Source organism: Molossus molossus, unplaced genomic scaffold, assembly GCF_014108415.1.
Source record: "Molossus molossus isolate mMolMol1 unplaced genomic scaffold, mMolMol1.p scaffold_m16_p_15, whole genome shotgun sequence".
Lineage (NCBI taxonomy): Eukaryota > Metazoa > Chordata > Mammalia > Chiroptera > Molossidae > Molossus > Molossus molossus.
This window is the reverse complement of record NW_023425350.1, coordinates 16,143,207-16,158,541: the sequence shown is the minus strand read 5'-3', so window position 1 is coordinate 16,158,541 and position 15,335 is coordinate 16,143,207. Positions and strand designations below refer to the sequence as shown.

Sequence of the window (15,335 nt, the reverse complement as noted above, 5' to 3'; positions counted from 1 at the left end):
GATCCCCCACCTTGGTGTGAGGACATGTTGCAGCAACAAGGAGAGGGGGACACAGAACCCAGCTTAGGATGCAGCCGAGGACAGATGTGCAGGATCAAAGAGAAAAAGCAGAGCTTTCTGGGAGGAGGGAGGCAGAGGCCAAGACTGTTGGAAGCTGACAGAAATGATCAAAGGACAAGGATGCACTGGGGAGGTTGGAGGGGATGTGGGAGGAGCTGCAGGGAGAGGCAGGCAGAGCCGGCGGTGGGGGGTGGGCGCCGCACGATGAGCAGAGGCTTTGGTGATGGACAGGCCTGGACTCAGGTCCCTGGCTGGGTGCCTTGAGCCGATAACCTTGCTTGGTTGTGGGCCTCATTTGCATAATGGACATAATGATAACTACCTCTTGGGCCTCTGCAGGAGGAGGTTTTCTAAGCATTGATGAAAAGGCCTGAAACTGTGAACTGCGATACTGTTTTTCCTCTCCCCTGCCTTTCCCAGAATCTGGCTCTTCTGTTCCACTTCGGGCTGGACAAATACACAAGAGCCCTTTGCTGCTCTCACCTTCCCATGCTCCTGGAACGAGCCGTTGAATGTTACACCGTTTTCATGGTCAATGTCTCCAGTGGCCACTGTGTTGCCAAACCCACTGTTGTTTCTCTGCAGTCATCTGACCTGATCTCCCAGCAGCAGCTGGCAGTGGACAGCTCTCTCTCCCGAAACTCTCCTCCTGGCCCCCAGGCACCGTACTCTCCAGGTTTACTCCAGTCTCCTGGCAGCCCCACTTCGTGTCTGCCTCCTGGTGTCGGAGAAGGGCTGGCCCTGGGCTCTTCTCTCCCCTCGCCCCAGCTGATCTCATTTGGCCACATGACTTTAAATATTATTTCCATCTGATAACTCTCAAATTTATCTCTCAGCTTTGACCTCTCCCTTGAGCTGCAGACTTGTTTCTCTAACTGCCTGCATGGATTTGTAATGAGCATCTCACAATTAACCTGTGGGTCTGAAACAGAAGTCTTGCATCTTATCTTTTTTACCACGCCCGTTATTCTCCAGGTTTTATTTCCTAGCTCAGAAAAGGTTTACCCTCCACCCAGTCGCAGGCCAAAGACCATCCTTGATAATCTTCTTTCCCAGACTCCCACCGCCCTCTCCCTCCCTTCTCTCCGACACATCACTCCTATCCATCAGCAGGTCGGGCCAAGTCTGCCTTGCAAACACACACTCAATCCACCCTGCTTTCCACCTCCACAGTCTCCACCGGGTCCAATCCTCCATCATCCTCTCAAGTCATGAACTGCAGCCTGGCTGGTCTCCCAGCTTCCCTCTTACTCTACACCCATTTGACTACACCCATCTGACCTCCACAGAGCAGCCAGAGGATATGGTAAAACATTTAAGTCATATCACCCACAACCCTGCTTGAGACCTTCCAGTGACTTCCATCATCCTTAGAATAAAATCCAAGCTCTTGACTGGGGCCTCCACGTCCCCCAAGATCCAGCCCTTCCCAGTCTCCTCCTCTGCTCAGTGTGCTGCACCTACACTGTCTTTCTTCTCTCAGTCCTCCAACACGCCAAACTCTGGCCTACCTGGGACTTTGTACTTGCCCCCCCCCCCCCCAAGGCTCTTTTCTGATCTTTGCGTTACTCCAATCCCTCCCGGGAAGGCTCTCCTGGATTGCCCATCGTGTTGACTGACTCCTGGCACTTGTTACCATTGAGATGATGTTTTTATCTGTGATCACATAATTTAGTCTCTGACTATCTGCTTCCTCTGAAATGTGAGCACAGTGCACAGGGGCTGAGTCCCTGAGGCGTAGAATGGCGCCCGACACATGGAAGATGCTAAGAAATACAAAGAGATGGAAGGATGACTGTGTGAGTCGTCCCTCAGGAATAGAGTCAGGAGGCCTGGGGTTGAGGACCTGCTCTGTGACTGAACTGCTAGTGGCTGGGGTGCTGCTCCCCATCTTTCCCTGCACCCCACCCTCGGTCGCAGTCTCCTCATCTGAAAGAGGGAAAGGTTGGCCTGAATCAGTGATTCTCAAGGGACCTGAAGGACCCCAGGTGTTGCAATCCAGGGCCATATGAGCCCTTGTTCCGCATGAGCATGCCAGCGTCTGCGCCCTGGACGGTCCCCGTTCCAGCCAAAGGCAGAGGGAGATGCTTGCTGTGACGGCAGCTGGCCCGTGTGTGTTCTGCAGTGGCTAATCGTGTGATGTCTCCTAAACGTTTTGAGATATCAAACCATTGTGAAGACCCACGGGGCTAACCGCGGCCCCTCACAGGTCTACCTAGTCACTGGTCCGGGTGGGATGTCCAAGGTTCCATGAGCAGGACCTTAGCTCCCAGGGCCTTGGAAGCCTCCGAGTGAGCCTAGGGCCTGGATCGCGGGATTGGCCACCAGGGCACTCACCCTGGGCTGGCTCGGGTCCAGAGGCAATCTGGGACGTGAGATGGCTGCCACCTCTCTCCAGGCTACCTCAGAAAGCGCTGGCTGGGGTCAGCCTGCTCTCAGCACCACTGCTTCCTCGCACACCCCACCCAGGGGCTACCGTGGGAGCTGCCAGCGTGAGCGGCCGCCCTTTCCGGGTGGGTGGCTCCTACATTCCAGCTGTCCCAGGGGCTGGGCAGTGGACTCACTCTGCTGATAACGGGGCCTAGGCCACAGTCAAAAATGCTTTCTTTCCGGGGGGGGGGGGGTGTTGGAGGTCCTGGTCAGAGCTCTGTTCTTGGGATTGGACACAGAGGAAGTCCCTCCAGGGCTCAGCCAGCATGGGGTAAAATGGGGACAAGAGCAGAATCCGGGGTAATGTGCCTCTCAGGAGGGTGGAAGAACAGAGGCCAGGAGCAGGTCCAACAAAGGCCATGCAAGCTGTAAGGAGCTCAGGCCACCGCCCAGGCTTGCGCAGATGAGCCCTGGGAGGAGACTTGCTGTCAGCCTCACAGTCAGGTAGGAGCAGGGAATCCGCACCAGGTGCAGGAGAGTGGAGGGGACCGTGTGCCCCATTTCCCTCAGTCAGCTGGCTAAGTATCAGTAGCAGCTCCAAGAAGGGATGTGTAGCCTCTGTGAATCCACGGGACAATACTGAGGGCAGGCAGCAGGCATCAGGGTCTCTATTTATTTTATTTTATATATTTTTTTATCCTCACCCGAGGACATTTTTGCATTTATTTTCAGATAGAGCGGGAGGGAGAAAGGAAGGAAGAGAGTCAGAGAAACATCGATGTGAGAGAGACACATTGAGTGGTTATCACCCACACGACCCCAACTGGGGCCGGGGACAAACTGCAACTGAAGTACATGCCCTTCACGAGAACAGAACCCGGGACTCTCTGGTTCCCGGGCCAACGCTCTAACCGCTCAGCCAAACTAGCCAGGGCCATCAGGGTCACCAGGGTCTCTTTAGTGCCCGGGAAGACAGGAGTGCTTAGAATTCTAGGGGTTGAGCTGAGCAAGACGCCAGAGGGGAGGAGGCTGCCACTGAGTTTGGTTCCAGGTGTCTTTCTCCCTGGCCCCGTCTGGAGGTGGACCAAGGACCATGAACAGCCCTAGAGGGTCTTGCTCTGACTAACCCTCATGGCGGAAAATCCACAAGGCAGGCCATGCTGAAGAGGGGCACGCTGGCTCAGCCTGGCCAAAGCCGGGTTTGTTCCCCGGCCTCCCCTGGACTTACGCCCTTTCCTGAGGCTGTTTGAGAGCAAGCTGAGAGCTAAAACTATGAAGCGGAGAAATGGCTTGTCTCCAGGACCCCCACTGAGACTCTCAGTCCCTTTTTTTCTCTGAGAGGGTGGGGAAACTGACCTCCTGGGGCCACCCACTGACTCCTGATGTCTCTGCCACCTGGCTCACTCCAGGTGCTTTGGCTTGTGAACTCCAAAGATTCTTCTTCAGCTGTCCCTTGAATGTTTCTTAAACACCAAGGAAAGCCAGAAAGAAGATGCTGGCCGCTGGCTCACGAGGGGCCCAGCCTACTAACTGCAGAAAGCTGATCTTACGAAGTTCTCCGTTCTCCTGTGTAGATTCTTCCATCTGGGAGTGTTTCAGACTTACCGCCTCCTGGGCTTCGCATAGGCCTAATGAATGAACGCTTTGGGGCTGGGCCCTGGCCCAAACCACTGATGCTCCTGGGACAAGCTTCCCACTCTGCACACAGGGGCATCTCGCCTCACCTCCCCCATCACCAGTGCACTGGGGAGCAGGTGAGTTGCCTGTCACCCTCAACAAGGCCCCCTCTCTTACTCACTGGCCACTCTTAAGAATCATCACTTTGTTCCCCTTTCTAGTTTTAGGTTCTTGTCCTGTTCAGAAGGATGGTATTGACCTATGCATGGAACTAAGGCCACTCTGTGACAACTGCCCCCACAACACTGCCTTTTCCCTTCACAGGCCGGCACGTGCTTCTCAAATGCACTAACACCCACCCAGTGGGAATGACCCATCTTTAGCCCTCAGGGGGAAAGGTCTGGATTAGGGTTGAAAGGTCTGGATTTGACTCCTGCACCCACAGTTACTGGCTCTGGGTCGCAGGAAATGACCTCATGTTCTCAAGTCCAGTGTCTTTGTTGGCCACGTAGGAATAACGATACCTACACTTCCAGGTTGTTTTGAGGCTCAGAAGAGAACCTGTAGGGCCGAGTCCTTTATAAACCCCACTCTCTGTCTAACCCTCACGCAGAGCAGCCCTGCTCTGCTTCTTGCCGGCAGTGTGAGTTTGGGAGCATTTCTCCACCCCTCCGAGCCTCAGGGTCCTCGCCTATAATATGAGGATTACAATAGTGCTGCCCTCACTGGGGACTGTGAGGATGCAGTGAGATAACACACGTGATGAGCTCAGCCCAGAGAAACGTCCCGGTGAATGGCAGCCTTTGCTCATGACGGTGGAAACCGAGGCAGGCTCCATGGGGCACGGCTGCTTCGTGTCAGGTCTAAGGTCTGGATGGAGTAACCCAGGGAAGAACCTCTGTTGCATGGATTTGAGGCTTGCTTCTGCCTGGAACTGCCTGCCCCTGCCTGCTCCCAAGGCCTCGGGGAGCTCCGCTGCACCCACAGGAGGACTGGCCCCTTCCCAGAGGAGAGCTTGGCGTCACTCTCTCCGGGCAGCTCCACTGGAGCCTGACAATTTGGTCTCTGGAGAGAGCCACCCAGATGATGCTGTGGCCGGCAGGCTGGAATGTGCCTCTCCGGATGTTTCTGAGATGGTTATTTCTGCATCGGAGCTGTGGTCAGGAGAGGCCCTGCACATTCCAGAAGAGGGACACTGAGTCCGCGCCAAGCCGTGGAGCCTTGAGCAGAGAGGAAGGGGATCTGAGAGCGGAGGCCTGGGGCTGTCCACGCAGAGAATATCCAGAGTGTCATCCCTTTCAGCTCAGCGCTGTCCCAGGGGCTCCTGCACACCACCCATAAGGCTGCCTTTGGTCTGGGCTCCACAGTGGACTTCTGGCCAGAACAGGAAGTGTGTCGGGGGGAGGGAATGAAAGCATGTCCTGGGGGTCTGGCTGAGGTCTGCTGAGTGACCAGGAGAGGATGAAGGGGGCAATCAGGATTCAGGTTGTCATTACCCTCTGGTTCAACTGGAGTCATGGGGACATCTACTAGTTCAACCGAGCCGATGAGGGTAACCACTAGTTCATCTGGGGTCAGAGGGGCACCCACTGGTTAGGATCCAGGTAGTGGATCCAGACTCAGGTTGGAGTCTGTCCTGTCCCTCCTCCAGCACCTGTCAAATCAAGTCCGTCCACCAAAGTCCAGGATCTGCTCACACCATTTCCTTGGGCATGCTCACGCCCCTCAGCCAGTCTCATGCTGTCCCCTCATCCTGGAAGACTCCCACTGCCCATCTTCACCTACTGAAGTCCTCACTCTTCATTCAAGCCTCCCTGAAGTACCACCTGCTCCAGGAAACCTCAGATCCCTGTGTTAGTCATTCCACTAGGATTTGGCATATATACTCTTCAATCTATGGTTTCAGGATTTTCCTGGACCAGAGGCTCCTGCGGGAAGGATCTGGGCCTTAGCTTTCTATTCTCTTTGTATAAAGCCCAGCACCCAGGAGAACTCAGTGATTTTTGGTAAACTGACTAAAATAAAGGCTAACCTTGGTTCTATTTGGAAGGTGACCCAGAGGGTCTAGGGGCCTTCAGGACATGCCTGAGTCCCGCTCTGGGTGCTCCAACTTTCCAGGATGCCCCCTTGAAGATCAAGAAATCAAAGCATTTCAGGGTTGGGAAGATTCTTAAGAGCCAATATATTTATTGCAGCCCCCAGTCTGACATAGGAGCATGTGATGATTTTTTTGATGTATCAACTTGGCTAGGCTAAATAAAGGCCCAGCTCTTTAATCAAACACTAATCTAGAGGTTGCTGTGAAGGCATTTTTTGATGTGATTAAAGTCCATAATCAGTTGTCTTTAAGTAAAGGAGATTATCCTAGATAATCTGCAAGGGGCTGATTCAATCAGTTGAAAGGCTTTATGAGCTGAGCTGAGGATTCCCTGAAGAAGAAATTCTGCTGGCGGACAGCAGCTTCAATCTGTGCTGGAAGGAGTTTCAACCTGTCCTTCCTGATGGCCGGCTCTATGGATTTGGAACTTGCCTCGCCAGTCACCACATAAGCCAGTGCCCTGTAACACATCTCAGTATGTATCTCCTACTGGTTCCACTTCTCTGGTTGTACGCTGACTGATTCGGTGACCTCTGCTGCGTGCTATCCAGTGTGGTTTGTATGCTTTCTCTGATGGGGAGCTCCCCACCTCTCAAGGAAGCACAGCCCGTCTTCGGTCAGGTTCAACTCTAACAAGTTCTGAATTATATTGGACTTAATTAAGTCTTTCTATGGACTCTATCCACTGGTGCTGGTTCAACCCCCTGTGCCCAATCAGCCCAAGGTTGATTCTTTTATCTTTCAATAGCCCAGCAGATATTTGAAGGCAGCTCTGCAGGCCTGACTCCACCAAGTATCCTTCATTTGACATGCTGCCCCCCTCCTCTGAATGTTCCCCAGGTTATGTCCCTCTTAAAATGTGCAGACACATGTCACCTGACAGGCCTAGAAAAGAGTAGGCCTTGTCCTGCTGCCTGCATTCCACACTGTAGCTGGCAACGGGCTGAGTGCATCCGGTAGCCACAGGGCCTGGCGACTTCTATGGGCCTTTGGTGTCTGGATCCCAGCCCATAAAAGAAGAAATGAGCCTGAACCTCTTCTTCTAGTGGGGGCTGGATGTTGTGCCGCCCCTGGGACTTTGGGTAGATGCCATGAGGGAGGAGATAGTTTCCACTTTGACATTTACTTTCTGGGGCACTATTTCATTCCAGGGATCTGCAGGAACTGCCTGGCAGCTGGGGAGGAGAGGAACACAGCTGAGGACACTGGATTCTCGTCTGCAGGCTTCTCTAGGGGACGAGGCTTTCCCAGCCCTCCCCCACTTCCCCTCTCCCACCCCCAGTGACTGTATAGCACGTAGCCCCGCCCCAGGCTCCATGGCTGGCTCCCCCGGGGCAAGGCACAGCCCTACTCTAAGCCTCAGAGAAGGGTCTATTAGCTCTGAGGCCATTGGCTCTAACATTACGCGACCAGATTCCTAAGCTCTAAATCTTCTTGTCCTTCAAACCACAGTCCACATGCCCATTCCCAGAAGTCAGGTCTGCAGGTTATTTAGATTCTTGCTACTAGAAGTATGGATCATGGTTCAACAGCATCAGGTCCCTTGGGGCCTTGTTAGAAATTCAGAGTCTCAGGCCCCATCCCAGACCTACTGATTTAGAATATGTATTTAAACAAGACAGCCTGGCCGGTGTGGCTCAGTGGTTGAGCGTTGACTCATGCACCAAGAGGTCACTGGTTCAATTCCCGGTCACGGCACATGCCCAGGTTGTGGGCCCGATCTCCAGTGGGGGGCATGCAGGAGGCGGCCAATCAATGTTCTCTCTCATTGATGTTTCTCTCTCTCTTCCTCTCCCTTTCTCTCTCTCTAAAAAATAAAGAATAAACAAACAAACAATAACAACAAGATCAACCAGATTATCCCCTGGAACTGACCTTTTGGGAAACATTAATGTAGAAAATTCTGCATTGCTGAGCTAGCCTACATCCGCTCCCCTTGTGAAACGCCTCTATACAGATGGGAAGACTGAGGCTCACAGAAGTGTTTGCTCCTCCCATGGGTACCGGGGCAGGAGGGAGAGAGCGAGAGAGAGAACAGTGTGTCTAAGCCTCTCAGAAGAGGAAAGAACACCGTTTCTAGCTCCCAGGGCTCCTGCCTTGTACTCATGGCAACCAGTGCCCCCTCCACAAAAAGGTCCTTGGGTGTCACTGGAGGAAGCAGGGGTGGAGGTTAGCTTCAGCTTGGCAGGGGTCCCAGGAGGCCACAGGACCAGGAGAACTGGAGCTGTTTGCTCTGGGCAGCCGCTGAGGCCACCTATAGCAAATGGGCCAGTAGCTTGGGGCGGGTGGCTCCAGGTGAGAAGCAGGTCTCCTGGATTCACCAGAAAGCTGCCTGAGCATGGGCAGTTTCTGGACGCTGAGCACATGTGGACAGACAGAGGCGGTGGCCTGAGCTTGGCAGATGACTGCTCTTGACAACCACAAAGGCATTTGTCAGGTGACTCTCTGAGGACCAGAGGCTAAGGGAGGGAGCAGGGGCAGCCAGGGCAAGCAGAGAGGCTAGCTGGCAGCTTGCTCTCTTTCCTAAGAGTCTGGGGGGGACCCCAGAACATGGAGTGAGGCATCAGTAAACAGGGTTCCAAGGCCAGCTCTGAGGACAACGGTCAGTGTGGCCATTAGCAAGCCCCTCTTCCAATCTGAACTGTGGTTTCCACCCTGTAAGATGAGAGGACCGGAGCGAAAATTCTGATTTCTCCTTGGGCTACATGCTTTATCCATAGCCCTGAGGACAACAGACCCTGACACTGAGGCCACAGCTTGAGTGCCCTGCATGGACCCTGGTCCCCCTTTCCATTATGTGTGATGTTCATGTAGAAGGGATGGCAGAGGCTCTCTGGGGACTAGAGGGCTGCAGGGCTCTGTGAAAAGATACTCCTCGCAGTGTTGGATGTAAACCCTGATGCTGTCGTTTTATATTGTAGGGCCCTGGGCCAATTTCTGAACCTCTCTGGGCTTCGCCTTCCTCGGCTGTACCGGGATGATAACGCCGGCCCTCCCAGGGCGCTTGTGGGAATGCAGGTGATAAGTGCTTCGGACAGTGCCTGACGTGTTGGAGACACATGGCACTCCCCTGCGTCCAAGGCAGCGAGGAAGTAACTTGACCAAGAGTGAGGGAGTGCCCACCCTGGGTCTCAGCTGAGGTTTGCCCAAACTGATAACGGTCTCAGTCAGAGCCGGGTCTCTTCCCTTCCTGCTGGCTGACTGCAGGAAAGTCATTTTTACATTTTTTTTAAATTACAAAATCAACTCACAGATTCACCGTTTGTGCTGCCAGCTGAAAGCTGTTTATAGTAGTGATTTGCACTGCATTCATCTGTGCTTGTTTATGTTTTCTTTGAAAATACTTATTGTGTTTGTCCTGTCTCCACTGTGGCCAGCCAAGTGTCTTCTACTTCTGTCCGATTCTCGCCCCACTCCCTCTGTGTCTCCGGCCCCAGTTGTGATATGTGGGAACCAGACATGTAGGCAGGAGGCATGGCAGTCAGAAGGACCTCTGATCAAATACACCTGCTTTGTAGATGAGAAAACTGATGGGCATAGAGGATCAGCAACTGAACTAAGTGGAACTGAAACTTTGCCTCCTTGCTCCAATCCAGGGCAGGTTCTCCTTCTGCTGTGCACTTCGCTCTCTCTGGCTTCCTGCAGGATCTGCCTGCTCAGAGGCGTGTTGCCTCTGAGTCTGAATGTCAGGCAGACTCCAGGCACAGGTGATGATCTTGGAAGCCTGGGATGGGGGAGTGGGATTAGAAGGATAAAGGGAAAGGGGGTAGCATCCTCTGGTTTTCAACCCCACTGTCCCCACATGTTAGAAAGGAGCAGAGGTAGCTGTGGTCCTGGAAATCCTTGGGAAAGAGCAGTTCCCTTCTGTGGGGGAAGTAATACTACACGAACAATTATACTGATAACACTAATAGTTGCAGATACTGTCTATTAAGCGTCTGCTCTGTCCCAGGCACTTTCTTTATATTATCCCCTTTGATCCCGGGAGGTGGATACTATCCTCTCACTTTGTAAATGACAAAACAAGCTCAGAGAGACTAAATATTTTGTTCAAGATCATACAGCTGGTGTGGGGAGGGGGGGGGCAGTTAGTGGAGAGGTGGGTTGAGAGAGGAACCCAGGCGCTCCGGCTTTTAAGTCAGTACCTGTGTTCCCACCCCACCCTCAGCAAAGGCTCCTGTGGCGGAAGCAGAGGAGTGGCTTGTGGGCAAGGAGGAAGGACATGCTGGCTGAAAGTGGGCAGTGGGACTGTTCTGGGCTGCCCTCCATCACCCTGGAAAGTCAAGGGAGGACCGGGGACAGTGGAGCGATAAGCAGCCAGGGCCCCATTGCTAAGAGAGATGATGGCTCATGAGGGAAACAAGTTGGGGAGATGGAGAGAACTTCAGTCTGTGCGCTCAAACGTGCAGGTTCTAATCAGGGTGGTACCTTCGACTTATTGTGAGACTTTGGGCAAGTCACTCACCTCTCTGGGTGTTTGGATGATTGCTCGTGCTTCCTTTCACTCTTTCTTTGAGGACTTTGGGATTTGGGGGTGGCAGGCCACGTCTGTACTTTTCTCCTTCTTGGAAAGATGTAACAAGTACAGGTTCCTTCATGAGTGGCTGGCTTGAATCCAAAATCTAAGGGTTCCCAGGCCATGTGGTGGGCAGTGGGAACCTGTGCTCAGCTGAGAACAGGCTGGAAGCTGAGGACAGAGCAGAGCCGAGGCTTTTCTGCTCCAGCCCCTCAGCTAATCGGTCACCTGGTCTCTTGTTGCCTTAGAGCCACAAGGATTCTGGGGATCTGCCGTGGGAAAATGGGCACCTGTGAGCTTGTGGCAGACTCAGGTAGGCCTGGTGCTGGGCACAGCTCTGGCACATGGTCTGGGTTGGTCAGGAAGCAGCAGGCTGGAGAGAGCTTTGTTAGGGGAAAGCAAAGTTGTGGCTACTCAGTGCCCTCGAGATACAAGGATCTGAGCTAAGTTCTTGAAGTGGAGAAAGAACTGGCAAGATATCCAGGGCTTGGGAGTCAGAGAGGCTCAGCTGAATCTGGGAAGGTGCCTCCTTTCAAGTCACAAGGCCATGGGTGAGTGTCACTTATACTTAGAGTCTTAGGTTCTTCTGCTGAAAGATGTAGGTGATAATGCCCATCTTGAAGGGTTGGTGAGGGAATGAATTGAGGGGATAGAAATAAGGAGTTTCAGAGAAAGCCTGCCAAAGAGTAGGTATTACATGGTGGCTACTATTATTATTGTGGCTGTAAGTAATAATGACCAATAAACAGGCATCCTGAACGAGTGGGAGGAACGGGGGCCTGGGAGGCAGGTTTTGGCCACCCTCTGGCTGTGCGATTCCCATCACCTCTCTGTAAGAGGAGGGGTGGACCCAGCTGAGCTCAAGGCCCCTTCCTGCTCTGACAGCCTCTGGGCTATGAATAGATGGGGCTGGGGCCCTGAAGGAGTTTAATGACTCAACAGCTAGAGAGGTTAAGCTTCCCAGAAAAGAGTTTCTGTTTGCATTTGGTGAACTTAAGGTTCAACAAAGGAAGGGTTTCCTGGCTGGGAGGCCACTGATGAGGCAGTTGAAGAATCCTTGCAGCCAGCAGAGACTGTGACTAACCAGGTAAATGACTAACGCTGACCCTGCTGACCCTCAACCAATCGGGGCTGTCCTGTGAGCTGGCATCACTGAGCGCGTCTTGGTCATGCCAGTCTTGGCTGGCTCTGGGCTTCACAGCATAGGGAGGCAGGGGGAGCAGCAAAGAGACCGGCAGGGAAAAAGCACTAGACTTGGAGTCAAAAGACCCAGCCTCTTGATTTAACTCACTGCTCACCAGCTGCATTACTTTAGGGGGAGTCCCTCCCCGTCTCTGCCTTCATCTGTGCAATGGAGCTAACAATACCTGCTCTGAAAACTTCCCTAAGCTATGAAGGCTGGGACTCAAGACATGAGATGAAAACACATTGTCATTATTAAGGTACTGAATGAATGGGAGGTTCTGTCATTACTCTATCCCGATGCGGTTACTGGTACCTTGGGAGACCCATCTGGGTCCCCAAAGGGGTCAGATGGACAGAGGCTGCTGCGTTTGGGTTTTGGATCAAGATCAGTCTAATATAAAGCCCCTTCCAGCCATCCGATCACAGCCCAGACAGGTTTTTCTTAGACTAGAGTTACTGTGGACAGCTTCCAGACAGGTGGCATAGCCAGAGTGAAAGGTGACAAAAGGCCAGGGATGGTTGGGTGAGGCAGGGAGTGGGCAGTGCCAGTCTGGGGCCCCTACAGAACTAGACTGGTGCTTTCATGCTGCCTTTCCTGTTGCCCAGCACTTTATAAATAAATAATCACCAGCACTGCACTCTGTCTGTCTCTACCTCCAGCTTTTAGCATCTCTCTTGGTGAGGACTACAAGCCCTTTGGGAGATGGTAGGGACGGAAAAGACAATGTCCTTTCATTTCTGCACACCTTAAAGCAATCAACAGCGTTCTCTGTGCTCATGCGTGCCCCTCGGTACTGTGCCAGCATGGGGAGCACAGAGATGGGGACCACAGGACCCTGCCCACATGAAGGTTAATTACAGTGCGGTTAAAAAGACAAAACACATCCCCTAAAATTTAAATAACCATGCAAAAGAGCCTCCACTGTCACCCAGGTCATCCTGACAATGTCCTGCAGTTGTCCAGAACAGTGACTTGGAATGTTCTGGGAGATTTTAAGGAGGAAGTGGAGTTTGATGTGGACCTGGAAGGTTAGCTTGGACAAGATAAGTAGAAGACAGAGAAAAAGGCGTGTCAGACAGACACACTTAAGATGTTCTTAGGGAACAGTTTGGCTGCAGGGTGGAGATCCTATCAGTAAGAAGTGAGAAATGAAGATATTGGAGTCAAGTATAAAGGTCCTTAAAACTTGAGATAAGGAACATGGCCGAGATTCCATGCATGGGGAACCATCTAGGGCTTTAAGTAGGGTGCTGGTATGGTCAGAGCTGTGCTTTGGGGAGATTCTTCCTGGCAGCATTGTCCAGGGGAACTTGCCCCATGGGGGAATGAGGCTGGAGGCAAGGAGGTCAATTGGGGGGTTACCGGGGAGGTGGGCAGCAGGGTACAGTGGGACTGAGAAAGAAAGGGGACACATAACCAAGGGCATGATGTGTGGGAAGAGGGAGAGGGAAGGCCTGAGAATATTCAGTGCTCCTGAATTTCTGGCAGGTGGCAGGGAGGTGGGAGAGGGAAGAACACCCCTGGTCTGCTCCTTCCCAGGGAAGCAGGCTGCTTGATCTTTGGGCAGACCTGAGTCTGATCATTTTGCTCTAAACTCACAGGGTCAGCAGAACCCAGAGGTGCCCCCACTAGGGCCATATCCACTTGTGGCCCCTTATTTTCCTCTTCCAAGAGAGGAATCCAGAAACTACACAGCATAGCTCCCTGTGATCCCCAGAGAAATGTGGATCATCAGCACAGAGTCCTGCAGTGGACAGACTGCAGGGACAGTATCTAGTCCTGCCTTTTAACCTCTGGACTCTGTTGATTCCCAGGAATACACTGCCATCTTGTCATGGGCTATGCCAAGTGGCAAGGAGCCCCTGAGAGTTCAGCCAAGGCAAGGAAAGGACCAGGGAGAGAAGCGGGAATGGGAAAGATGGCGGAAACAGCTCCTGGTGGCATCCCAGTGGGCTTTGGGGGAAGGTGGGTTGGGAGCACGTCAGGGCTAGGAGGAGCCGAGATCATTTCAGCCAACCTCTTGTTGTCTGGAGGTGAGCCTGAGACCCAGGCCGGGAAGGGACTTGCCCAAGGTCATACAGTGGGAGCTGGGCTGAATTCATAGAGTCTTGGGGGTGGGTAAGGTGCTTTCTCCTGTCTGGACACTTTTGAACAGCACATTGAGGGCCTCACTGGGTATTTCTTTCCTGGACATCTGTTTGTGTGCTGTGTGTCTTTGTCTCTGTGTGCTTATGTATGTATCTGTGTGTGTCTGCCTGTGCCTGTGTTGTGAGAGAGTCTAGGTGTGTGTGTGGCTTTCTATGCCAGGGTTGGCCTTGGCTTGGAGAAGAGAATTGGGGCCATTCTTGTGAGGTGACTGTTTTCCTGGGACAGCAAAGGCAGACAAGGCTGGATCTGGCTTCCAGAACCAGCTCTGCTACCCTAACAAAATTAAACGCACTGGCTGGAGGTGCTCAAACTCTCGGAACTGGACACACACACACACACACACGCATAGCCCACAGTTACAGGGTGTTTCAAGAACCCAGAGTGGTCCAGAGTGCTTGGAGTACCTGCATCCACACGTGTTCCCGGAGCCCCCCCAGTACCGGTGGCGGAAGCCCATCCGCAGGGACACGGAGGAGTCGCAGGCTCCCAGCGGCTTACACTCAGCGCCCTGCTCAGCCGCCTGGCCGAGCCACACCCCTCCTCCCCAGCCTCCGCCGGTTGTTCCTGCCCCTCTCACACACTTCAGAGTCCCCTGGGGCCCCGCGCAGCCTGGCAGGGACAAGTTGGGGCTGGCCCGGCTGGAGAGTCAGGTCCGGAGCCAGGAATCGACGCCTCCCCGAGTCCTGTCCCCGCGGAGTAGACACGCCAGGCTGAACGCGGGTTTCTGGAACCACTGGGTTCGGCGCCCAGACCCTCTCCTGGCCAAGCCCCCTCCCCAGTGGGCTCCGGACTACCAGCCCCGGGTCCCCGCCCCTGCTCGGCAGTAGTTACCGATGGTGGTGATGACGGTGATGGCGAAGTAGAAGGAGCCGGCGAAGCGCCACTGCACGCCGGCCTTGTGCGGCTTGAGGCGCAGCACGACGCGCTCGAGCTCCTCGTAGCCGCCCTGGCTGAGGTTGTAGCGCGCCCGCAGCTCCTGCTGCCGCAGCTCCAGCCGCTGCCGCTCGATCATCTCGGGCTCCGACTCGAGCGCGTCGAAGACCGCGGCGCCCACCAGCAGGTAGGTGAAGGTGCACACGATGAGCGCCAACGTGCGCACATTCTGCCGCTTCATCGTCCCGCCCGGGCCGCCGCCGGCCCCCCGGCGCCCCCGGCCCGCGCCCCGGCCTCGGCCGCCGCTGCTGCTGCCCCGGAGGCGGCCTGGGGCATGGCTGCGCTCACCGCTCTCCGCGCCGGGCACCCGCTCCGCGCCCCGGGGCCGCCGCTGCCAACGCCGCCGCGGAGCTGTCCCTTCAGCACCACCCACCGCCCTCCTCCGCCCGGCCCTGCTCCCGCCCTCC

The 15,335-nt window shown here is 54.1% G+C and overlaps 1 protein-coding gene across 1 annotated transcript in view; it reads right to left on the bottom strand.

Moving 5' to 3' along the window:
• Positions 1–15,109, bottom strand: part of KCNK3 (potassium two pore domain channel subfamily K member 3) — a 35,469-nt gene extending 20,360 nt beyond the window's left edge. The window contains exon 1 of the mRNA XM_036263235.1: positions 14,827–15,109. Within this exon, the coding sequence (XP_036119128.1) occupies positions 14,827–15,109 (283 nt within the window). The remainder of the gene's footprint in view (positions 1–14,826) is intronic.
• Between the last annotated feature and the right edge of the window lie 226 nt (positions 15,110–15,335).